General features: G+C 44.4%; 2 protein-coding genes across 8 annotated transcripts in view; one reads left to right on the top strand and one right to left on the bottom strand.

Moving 5' to 3' along the window:
- The window catches only part of LOC138735961 (EF-hand calcium-binding domain-containing protein 5-like), a 217460-nt gene that overhangs the window by 84548 nt on the left and 120417 nt on the right, over positions 1 to 12495 (bottom strand). The window lies entirely within an intron of this gene.
- Positions 2252 to 3989, top strand: neurl2 (neuralized E3 ubiquitin protein ligase 2). Its single transcript, XM_069888193.1, has 2 exons — positions 2252 to 2936; positions 3772 to 3989. The coding sequence occupies exons 1-2, from the start codon at positions 2255 to 2257 to the stop codon at positions 3885 to 3887; spliced, it is 798 nt and encodes a 265-aa protein (XP_069744294.1). The 5' UTR covers positions 2252 to 2254; the 3' UTR covers positions 3888 to 3989.

Below are 12495 nucleotides of genomic sequence, written 5' to 3' on the forward strand. Positions count from 1 at the left end.
TACACCCGGCCATCAGGTCTGTCTGGCACAGCCTCCGAAAGCAGGTCAGTCAATGGGGCAAAACCTACATACTCTGCCAGGCTTCGAAGGAATAGACGCACATCAATGCACTCCCACCCCATACCTTTGAGCCAGAATGACGAAGTTTCAGCCACAACCTCATACACATTGTAGGACCACTGCCAGTCCTCTTGGGGGGGGGGGGGGGGGGGGAAATGCCTTTTGATGATAGTCAATCACTTCACGAGATAGACAGAAGCAGTCCCACTGGCAGCGGCAATGTTGAAAAAACTAAGAGAATGACTAAGCACTCTAATCACAACACAGCCTTCGCTTTATGTTTAATAAAGCAAAAAGGGGCAAAATAAAGAATGATAAGATCGCTAGGTGGAGGATCGAACTCACTACCTATAATTACAAAAGATACCCTGTCAAGAGGAAGTTGTGGCTCTGCACACACTGGCCAATTGCGGTCACTGCACGATGAGCTTTGCCACCCAGGCATCACCTTCATGCATAGCTCATTTTGTCAAGGCACGCAACCTGCCCTACTTCATTGAAAACATCAGGGAGATGACCAGGTCCTGCCAGGTCTTCACAGTGCCAACATCCTTTTTGTAATGGTGACATCAGAATTGCACATAGTATTCCAAGTGTGGCCTAACCAAAGTTTTCTATAACTGTAACATGATTTACTTACTTTTTATACTCAATGTCCCACCTAATGAAGCTAAGCATGCCATACACCTTCAATGGACATTTTAAATGAACTATGGATCTTTGATAGAACATAGAAAAATATAGAATAGACAGCACAGGAACTGGCTCTTTGGCCCACCATGTCAGAAGCAAATTAAACTAATGCGATCTTTATCCCTCTATTACCTGCCTATTCATGCATCTATCTAAATGCCTCTTAAATGTTGCCATTGCATATGCTTCTACCACCTTCCTGGCAACATGTTCCAGTCACTTTGGGTAAAAATATTTTAAACTTCTTCCTCAGTCCTCAGGCCTCCAGACAAACAAAGAACAGGCAGTAAGAAACTGGAGAGCAACACAAACTCTGCCTCAGTGCTGATGCCACCAGGCATTCATCAAGAGTCTGCAGAGGAAGAACCAGCAAGACTCCAAGCAATGCGAACAAAAGCCACCAACTGAAGGACAGCACCATTTACTACAGCCAACCTGTAAAATTCAATTGCTCAGTTGATATTGAGTATTCCTCCATTAATGCAGTTGTAATTGGCTCCATGTCAGAGATAAGCCAGAGATTATTTCCCAGGCAACACCTAGTATCCTGTTAGCATTTAATATTAAAAACTTCACCATTAAAATCATGGCTGATCTATTTTTCCTTTAAACTCCATTTTCCTGCTTTCTCCCCATAATCTTTGATGCCCTTTCTAATCAAGAACACATCAACCACTGCTTTAAATCTACCCCATGATTTGGCCTCCACTGTCACCTGTGCGACAAATTCCACAGATTCACCACCATTTGGCTGAAGAAATTTCTCTTAATCTCAGTTCCTAAGGGAAGTCCTTTTATTCTGAGGCTGTGTCATCTAGTTCTGGTCTCTCCCATTACTGGAAACCTCTTCCGAGCATTTACTTTTTATCAAACACCCTAGAAATTGATATTTCATTGAGAATTTATCATTCCAATATGAACATTTTTCACTAAATATGATTTTGCTTTTCTTCAAGCACTCTCAATATCTCAAATGTAGGGTCATTATCATAGGCGTTATAGTTTTTAGGCTAACATTCTCTCAGAAAATAAAATCCTCACCTTCTCTCTAATTCTTCCTTATAGTCCTTTAAATCTCTGCTTTCAGATTTTTGACCCCTCAATTAAAGGAGATAGTTTATTTTTATTTATTCAATGAAATGCCTACTCTGCTTTTTGCTTTGTATGGGTAATATTGGTCCTTTGAGCATTGACAGCACTTATTGTTTAAATTTCACATTTCCAGTATCAATAATATTTTTGCCTTTTGAATAATCTGATAGACTGATAAGTTGGTAAAATGTTTGGAATGATTTCTAAAAGCAAGTAAATTTCACACTACTGGGTGGGAAAAAAGCTGCAAGTTTTTGTTTTGAGAAGCATGAAGGTATTGAGAAACTGAAGAACGAGCTTCAGCCATACACATCACTTATGTCAATTTCCCTGCCCAGCTGTCAGGCACTAATATATAGCACAAATTCCTGCAACAGCTAAAAATAGCAGAGGCAACAGGGATCACAGAATGGCTGCAGTGTCGGATCTATATATGCGTTTCCACCACATCCACGGAACTAACGTGAGGCTGGATTACTCTCAGACTCAGGCCACCAGGGCCGAGAGCTTTGGCAATGGAGTTTGTTTCAGTGAAGAACCTTTGGAACCTGGCAAGATTTTCCTTGTGGAAATTGAAGAGAAAGAGTTAGGGTGGTGTGGTAATGTAAGGATTGGTTTGACAGCTCACAATCCTAGAAATCTAGAATCTGTTCCTGAGTACTCCCTCCCTGATTTGGTGAATTTGGGGAGAAGCTGGGTTTTTGCAATAACCAGAAATCATAATAAAGTCTTCACTGATGATCAGGAGTTGAATGCTGCTCCAACATCGCATTGTTCCATGGAGGATTTTCTACTAATTGGAAAATATAAAGTCCCCAAGGACAAACTTGTGGGAAGAAGCAGGCCAGGAAGGTACAGTCACATCTTAGATCAATTGTACAAGTCTAACATTCTTCCTGCAACTGCCAGAGGAAGCAGAGTCGGAGTCTTGTATATCATTCGTGCTAACATGGGAGACATGCATATTGTCATCAATGGTGAGGACATGGGTCCCTGTGCTAGAGGAATCCCCATTAACCAGCCTCTCTATGCTGTTGTGGATGTGTTTGCTTCCACTAAGTCTGTAAGGATTATTCAAGTGGATTATGGTTGTAAGTATCAACAATTAATACCCATCACCCTAGAAAAAGGTTAGGGATAACTCTACATTTTTATTCTAAAATGTCAATGGATTGCATTTGTTGTTTTAATTATGTTCTAGATTACAAATTATTATGGGTTTTTGAAAATAGATTGCTTTTTAAAATGATGATATAAATGTAATACACTCCCCTATCAACTCTTTTGTATTCTGAGTAAGTAAAAGTAAATTTGGTTCAGTTTGAATTAGAATGCTTGCCAAAAAAAACCTCATCAGCCTTACTGCTTCAACATTGTGGGATGTATTTTTGTTCATCCAATGTCCAAAATCTTGTCTATATTACTTATTGATATGGATAAATTGGAGGAAGATATATATGGAGCATTTTCTGGTTTGCAGTTGTTTTTTAACTCAACTGTAACATTTTATACATCAGGGAGGATAAACTTATCTAATCAATATTTAGCTTGTACATCTTAAACTTAAATCTTAGATGTAGCATTACTTATGAGGCACATATGATGCCAGCAAAAATATGATTAATTTTGATTTGAACTCCCACTTCCTTCTTATTTCCAACTCTAAAATGAAAAGTACTGTAAAACAATGAGATAATATGACTGTAAATCTACAGAGGTATTTGCCAACCAGGTCACTGCTTTCAATTGTATTCTTGGCAATTGCAAATAGCTTTGTAGAAATGTATATACAAACTGATTTTGTAAAGACAAATTTATATGCACTCATTTATAGTTAAGGATCAAATGCCTGAACTCTTGTAAGTTTGAAATATTACTGTCTGTGATTCATAAGATTGCTTTTAATTTTTGTCCTTCTCCCTGCAGTTCCATCTCTACAGACTCTGTGTCGTCAGGTTGTACAGAAGCACATAATGCACAGACTAGCCATTGACTGGCTAGAACTACCAGCATTGTTAAAGAATTATTGCAAATATGAATGAAGCAGTGATAAAGGAAAAGATTTTGATTTTGATTCTTGATGAACATATTAAGACAAATGGTTTTATACATACCATTACCCATATTATATTTTGTTTTTTGTTAAGTCCAAAACTTGTCATCTGTAAACCAAGATTTATTAAAAGTTGGAACATGAAACAGTTTTATATAAATTATTCATCTATTTACTTACAAATTTTAAAATGATATTAGAATTTACAAGTCCTGACTTCCTGTAGCATGGTCCAGCTGATACACATCTAGATGCAATATCACTAGTTAAAAGAATATTCCTCTGTTTCTTCAGTCTCTCTGACTATCTCTCTCTCTCTCTCCATAGAACAACAGAACATTACAACACAGAAAACAGGCCCTTTGGCCCTTCTACTATTATTCTGCCTAATCCAACTGATCTGCACCCTCCATACTCATCTCATCCATGTACCTGTCCAAATTTCTCTAAAATGTTAAAATTGAACCCACATTCACTACTTCAGGTGGCAGCTCGTTCCACACTCCCACCACTGACTGTGTGAAGAAATTCCCCCAATGTTCCCCTAAATGTTCCCCTAAACTTCTCCTCTATCACGTTTAACCCATGTCCTCTGAATTGTATCTTATCTAACCTCAGTGGAAAAAAAGTCTACTTGTATTTACCTGTCTATACCCATCATAATTTTGTTTCCCTTTATCAAATCTCCCCTCATTCTTCTACACTCCAGGCAATAAAGGCCTAACCTATTTAACCTTTCCCTGTAATTCAGTTCCTCAAATCTGGGCAACCTCCTAGTAAATCTTCTCTGCACTCTTTCAATTTTATTGATATATTTTCAATAGTTAGAGGACCAAAACTGCACACAATACTCTAAATTTGGCCTCACCAATGTCTTATACAACTTTACCATAACATTCCAAATCCTATACTCAGTACTTTGATTTATGAAGGCCATTGTGCCTAAAGCTCTCATTATGACCCTATCTACCTGTGGCACCACTTTCAGAGAATTATGTTTCTGTATTCCCAGATCCCTCTGATCTACTGCACCACTCAGTGCCCTTCCAATTACCATGTGAGTCCTACCTTGTTTTGTCCTTTCAAAATGCAAAACCTCACATTTGTCTGCTATTTTGCAGTTCATTTTCCAGCTGGTCCAGATCCCTCTGCAAGCTTTAAAAGCCCTCCTCACTGTCCACTACACCTCAAATCTTCATGTTAACTGCAAACTTGCTGATCCAACTTACAACATTATCCTCCAGATCATTGAAATAGATGACAACAACATCTCTATAAGTTTTGTTAAACACAACTTACCACACACAAAGTCATGTTGACTATCCCTAATCAGTCCCTGTCTATCCAAATAATTGTATATCCAATCTCTGAGAACACCTTCCAATAACTTACCTACACCCAATGTCAGGCTCACTTGCCCATGATTTCCTGGGTTATTTTTGAGCAATTTTTAAACAACAGAAAAATATGAGCTACCCTCCAATCCTCCGACACCTGACCTGTATCTAAAAACATTATAAATATATCTGCCAGGGCTCCTGAAATTTCTGCACAAGCCTCTCTCAAGGTCCGAAGGAATATTTTGTTAGACCCTGGCGATTAATCCACCTTTATTCTTTTTAAGACGGCAAGTACCTCCTCCCCTTTAATCTGTATATGTCTCTAACAAGACAGATGAGAGGGATTGCCTATTTAGGCTATATGGGTGGATCTGAGGAATAGGAAAGGTTTGACCACATTAATGGGGTTGCATTATAGACCTCCCTCCTCAGTGAAAATTGGAGGAAAAAATATACAGAGAGATAGCAGACCACTATAAAAAACAAAGTTGTGATAGTGGGTGATTTTAACTTTCCACACATTAACTGGGACTCCCATACTGTAAAAGGGATGGATTGTTTAGTTTGTCAAATGTATTCAGGTGTGGCGGCTCAACACTAGGTAGGCAAACCGGCCCCGCTTGTAAGCCATGCGGTGGGACAGCCGGCCAGAATGGCGCCGTCGGGGGTGTTCTCTTCCTCCCAGCATGGGGCACAGAAGCCGGCGCTGGGGGACCACGTGATGCCCGGGTGACATCAGCGCCCTCCAGTGCGTTTCTCAGCCAGGTCCAGGCTGGGAGTATAAGTACAGCCCAGCAGCCTGCAATAAACGAGTCTCCTCACTGAGCTCAACCCGTCTGGTTGTGTGTGTTATTGCAGGAGCAGTGTAGCTGCCGCTACAATTGGTGACCCCGACTGGTTCAAACGTCTTTGAACCCATCGTGAGTAAGCCTGGGATCAGTGCTATAGCCGTGAAACTGTCTGAATTCTGGGTTCAGGAGCCGGAGACCTGGTTCAGCCACTTGGAGGCTCAGTTTCACCTTCACCAGATTTCGTCCGACACTACCAAATTCTACCATGTGGTCGCTGCCCTGGACCAGGCCACCGCCAGACACGTGCTGCACCTCGTTCAGCCCCCACCCGCCGAAGACAAATACAAGACCATCAAGCGAGTGCTTACTGGATCTCTTGGACTATCCAGACACCAGCGTGCTGCTCGGATGCTGCACCTCGATGGCCTGGGGGACAGGTCCCCGATGGAGCTGATGGACGAGATGCTCGTGCTCATGGGTGAGCACACCAACTGCCCACTCTTTGAGTGCATTTTCCTCGACCATATGCCCGGTGACATCCGGCCGCCTCTGGTCCAGGAGAGCTTCACTGACCTGAGGAAGGTCGCCCAGAAGGCCCAAGAGCTATGGCTCGCATGATTCCCGGAGGGCTCAGTGGGCCAGCAGGTCACGAGGCACGGGCACAACCACACCAAGCCCGCCCCTAGCACTGCGGTAGAACACCCGGCCCCTGCAGGGGCCCCCAAGAGCTTAACCAAGGCCACAGCATCTGCTCCAGGCCTCTGCTTCTACTACCAGCACTGGGGAGCCAAGGCTCAGAAGTGTCATCAGCCCTGCTCATTCCAGGGAAACAACCAGACCAGCCGCTATTAATGGCTGTGGCGGCTGGTCAAGGACACAGCCTTCTCTACCTGCGGGACTCAGTCAGCAGCCGGTGGCTCCTTGTTCACACTGGAGCCCAGATCAGCATCATCACGGCCATGGCCGTCAAGTCCAGGAACTGACCTCGTGGACCTCCCCTCCGTGCAGCCAATGCAACAGCAATCTGGATGTATGGAGACCAGACAGTCCATTTCCAGATCGGCCAATGAAATTTCGAATGGAGGTTCACTGTCTCGTCCCTCCCGACTGCCATCCTGGGTGCAGACTTTCTCCTCGCACATGGGCTTCTGGTGGACATTCGAGGTAGGCACCTGCTGGATGCCCTTACCTTCCAGGCCATTTGCCTTGAAGCCTCCTGCTCGAAGCAACTGCAAATGGCCATGATCAGCATGCCCAGAGATGAATCCCAGTGAATCCTGGACGAGTGCCCGACACTCCTCAAGCCACAGTTCTCCGCTGCCTCACCGCGCCACGGGGTATTCCATCACATCCCCACCCAGGGCCAACTGGTTAACGCCAATGCATGCTGGCTCCCGCCTGACAAGCTCCAGGTGGCGAAGGATGAGTTTTTGCACCTGTTGGAACTGTGGATTATTCTGCGGTCCGAGAGCCCGTGGGCCTCGCCGCTCCATCTGGGCCCGAAAGCCTCCGGCAGCTGGTGTTCCTGTGGAGACTATCGACAGCTCAACAAGGCAACAGTTCCTGACCTTTACTCCATCTCTCACATCCAGATCCCGTGCACCCTGAGGTCACACTCAAGATGGCCATCATCACCCCCTTTGGCTTGTTCGAATTTCTGCGCATGCTGTTCAGGCTCAAGAATGCCACTCAGACCTTCCAGCGCCTCATGGACTCTGTGGGCAGGGACTTGGATTTCATCTTTATTTATCTGGACAACATCCTCGTCACCAGCAAGGACCAGGTGCAACACAAGGCCCTTTTCTCCCGGCTGGCTGATTTCGGCCTTACTGTCAACCCGGCCAAGTGCCAGTTCGGGAAATAGTCCATGAAGTTCCTGGGCCATACCATCACGGCCGAAGGAACCATGCCTGCTGCGGCATATATCGCCGCTATCAGGGAGGACCCATGCCCAGACAGCCTCAAGGGGCTGCAGGATTTCGCGGGTATGGTCAAATTTTACAACCACTTAATCCCGGGAGCTGCACACATCTTGCAGCCGCTATTTGCCCTCATTGCAGCCAAGCACAAAATGCTCGCTTGGAACACAGAAGCCTGCACCACATTCGAGGCCACCAAAGACACCCTCGCGAAAGCCACTATGCTCGCCCACCCGCACGCCAACCTGCATATGGCACTTTCTGTCGATGCCTCTGCCACAGCCATCAGTGTCATCCTGGAGCAGCAGGTGAATGGACATTGGAAGCCGCTGGCATTCTTCAGCCGCCTGCTTCTCCTGCCGGAAAGCAAGTATAGTGCCTACAACCGTGAGTTACTGTGCATGTACCTGACAGTGCGGCATTTCCTCTATTTTTTGGAGGGGAGGACTTTTACCATCTTCACCGACCACAAACCCCTCACCCAGGCGCTCGCGATGGCAAAGGATCCCTGGTCAGCCCGCCAGCAGCGTCAGCTCTTCTTCATGTGTCGGAATTTACCACTGACGTTCGGCACAAGGTGGGTTAGGACAATGTGGTTGCCGATGCACTCTTGCAACTGACCATCTGCACACTGACGCCCGGCCTCGACTTCGACCAGCTTGCCTGGGACCAGAAGTCTGATGAGGAGACAAGGGCCTTCAAGACTGCCATCACGGGCCTGCAATTCCGAGACCTCCCGACTCTGAGCGGCGAAAGCACCATCCTGTGCGATATCTCCATGGGCACCCCACAACCAGTCGCTCCCCAGCAGTGGTGCAGGCAGGTCTTCCATCACATCCACGACCTTTCACATCCATCCATCAAGTCCACGGTCTGGATGGTGGCAGAACGGTTCGTATGGCATGAACTATGGAAACAGATCGCGGGCTGGACCAAAACATGCACCCATTGACAGACGTCCAAGGTGCACAGATACACCAGGCACCCGTACAGGAGTTCAAACACGTCCGGGAACGGTTCAGCCACATTCACGTGGACATAGTTGGGCCCTTACCCTTTTCCCGGGGCAACCGTTACCTGTTAACGATGGTGGACTGCACCACTCGCTGGCCTGAGGGGATCCCGATGCCAGACACCTTCACCGACTCCTCCCGAGCACTGTTGCATGGATGGGTCACCCAGTTCAATTGGCGCCAATTCTGGGGGGGAGGGGTGCTGTGCATCACCTCACCAGCGATCGGGGTGCCCAGTTCACATCTACGCTCTGGGCACAGCTCGCCAACAGGTTGGGGATCCAGCTACACCGCACCACAGCCTACCACCCGCATGCCAATGGACTAGTCGAACATCTGCACTGCCTCCTTAAGTCAGCACTCATGGCCCACCTCACCGGTCCCGACTAGGTGGACGAACTGCCTTGGGTGCTCCTAGGCATCTGCTCCACTCCCAAGGAAGATCTGCTGAGCTGGACTACGGTGCACCGCTGGCACCAACTGGTGAGTTCATCAATGCACTTCACAATCCCCAGCGGTCTCCGCATGAACTACTTCCTCAGCTCAGGGCACGCTTGGACTCGTTCAAACCCCCACTACCACCCAGGTATGGCACCTGCCTGTCTCACATTCCCGGTGAACTGCTTTCTGCAGAGAAAGTTTTTGTTCAGCGGGGCCCGACCGCAGCACCTCTGCAGTGACCGTACGAGGGCCCATACAGCATTCCAGCTCCACGTTCACTCTGGACATTGGCGGCAGGCGGGAGCTGTTTACCGTAAACAGGCTGAAGCCAGCGCACCTTGATCCCACTGAGCCCGTGGTCGTAGCCCAGCCAAGGAAGCGAGGCCGCCCAGCGGAAAAGGACATTGGCACCAATTCTGGTGGGGGGGGGGGGGGGGTCTGTGTGGCGGTTCTCCACAAGGCAGATGAACCGGCCCTGCTTGTAAGCCACGTAGCGGGGCAGCTGGCCAAAATGGCTCCATCAGGGTTGTTCCCTTCCTCCCAGCACGGGGCACAGAAGCCTGCGCTGGGGGACCACATGATGCCCGGGTGACATCAGCGCCCTCCAGCCCGTTTCTCACCCAGGTCTGGGCTGGGAGTATAAGTGCAGCCCAGCAGCCTACAATAAACTAGTCTGCTCACTGAGCTCAACCCATCTGGTTGTGTGTGTTCTTTCAGGAGCAGGGTAGCTGCTGCTACACAGGAAAGTTTTCTAAATCACACTCTTATAGTTCCCAATGAGAAACAAACAAGCACCTATTTTTCTCTCCTGGTCTCTTCTTCTGCCTTTCTATTGTACAACGTTTTGGATTCAGGTTTACTATGGCATCAAATAATTTGGGTGAATTTTTGTTATTTTTTATCTAATACTGAGTTTTATTTCTTGTTAGTTATTTTTATTTCTTTGTCCACCTCTTTTTTAAAAAAACTATTAGAGACATTGCTTATAGATCCTAGTTAGGAATGATACTTTTACACTTGTAATACTGACATGATACCTTTTGTCTAACTAATTACACAATTGCCTAATGGTCAGGGCTTCCTTCTCTAACTCTGTACCTAAAAAATCTTGAATGAATCAAATATAGTGTTACTCTGTGAGAAACCACATGTCAACATCATTGGAATTGAAACTTTCTGAGATAAAAAGTTACTAATCCATAAATTAATGTCTAATCTTTCCTTCTTAAAAGATGAATATGTACATCATGCCTCTTTGACTCATGTAGGCATTACAAAGTCAAACATTGAAATGCATTTTCAAGATAATCATTTTCATTCAATGTTTTCAGTAAAAATGAATTTTAGCTAGGTTATTACAGTCATGTATGAACAAAATATTAATAACATTATTCAGTACAAATACCTACCAAAAGCATCCCCCACATGTACTTACTTTTGACCAAAGTCATATATTTAAATTTAAATACAGACAGCATGGGATTCAAACCCTGGTCTCGATTGCTGGAGCTGTAACAGCGTCGCACTAACCACTACACTAACTGTACCAACTCGAAAACAAGCCTGGAAGAAGTTGAATCTACAATCCTCTGATCTGTAATCAGATGCATTATCTATTGTGCCACTGGCCCCAGTAGTTATATATTTGGAGTATTTATATGTATAGTACATATTTAGAGTGACACGCAAATAGAAAAATTAAAAAATCTAAACTGCAGAGTTTAGGAATCTAAATTACAAATAACAGAAACTCCTGGAGGCAGTCAGCACATCATACAGGACTGGAACTGATGAAAGATAATCACTTGAAAAATTGACCATTTCACTTCATGGATGCTACCTGACCTGTTGACTAACTCAAACGTTTATGATCTAGTTCCTTCTGTTTTTTGCTTTTCAGTTCTACCGATACTTTGTTACCCCTTCTACATGACCATGCTTGAATTTGGATAGTGATTCTATTGCAGGGAGAATCTGAATTGCAGTTAATTATGTCCTCCCATATTTATGTATACAAATTCCAAATTTCCAACATGTCACGCCAAGACAAACAACAAACCTGTATAATTTTTTTCACCATGATGTGAGGTTTAACACATTATTGATCATGACCAACAATTGCTGATTGCAGATTCATAATTTCTGCAAAGCTTGGTTAACAAGCTTCACAAGAGGGATTAAGTACAAAAAGAGTTCTAGAGTCTTGGAAACAGATCTTTCAACTCAACATGTCCATGCCCAATAAGCTAGTCCTATTTGCCGGTATTCAGCCTATAGCCATCTAAACCTTTCCTTTCCATGTACATATCTAAATACTTTTAAATATTACAATTCTCTTGAGTTCTACCATTTCTTCTGGCATCTCATTCTATGAACCTACTGCCCTCTGTGTGAAAAGGGTGTCCCTTGGATTCCTTTAAAATCATTCCCCTTTCACTTTAATTCTATACTATTTTCATTTCCCTACCTTGGGAAAAAGACTATGTCCCTCATAATTTTATAAACCTCTGAGTCCCTCCTTAGGCTCTCATGCTCCAGGTAGTAAATTCCTTTCCTGTCCAGCCTCTCCTTGTATGTCATGCCAACTGGACCCATAACATTGTCATAACTTTTTACTGCATCTTTTTCAGCTTAAATGATATTTCTGCTACAGATTAGTGACCAGAATTTTGGACAGGAATGTAGAGGTCACAAGAAATACTCCCAATGATATAAACATTTTAAATACTCAGCATTACCCCTTACTTACAGAGAATTAGTTGACATTGTCACACAACTAATAATTTCAGTTGAAGGAAGTTACCTTATACATTGTGGATAAACTTTGTAGATGGTGCCACACTTTGTGAGATACCTTTGAGAGTACTTTGTACTTCAACAAAGCTTTCAAGAGAAATCATTCCAAATGTTATAGTATAATTCTTCACATAAAGAGAATTTGTTTTATATTCTGCCACACAATTAGATTTGTTTGATGCAAGTTACTTCATCTAGTTTGAAGGATCTTTTCAGATAATACTGTCTTCTCCACAAGATGCCTTTAAATAAAGTAGACTCCTTTATTCTTCAATGATTATTGTCCAAATGGAGCTA

Source organism: Narcine bancroftii, chromosome 6 (genome assembly GCF_036971445.1).
Source record: "Narcine bancroftii isolate sNarBan1 chromosome 6, sNarBan1.hap1, whole genome shotgun sequence".
NCBI classification, from domain to species: Eukaryota; Metazoa; Chordata; class Chondrichthyes; order Torpediniformes; family Narcinidae; genus Narcine; species Narcine bancroftii.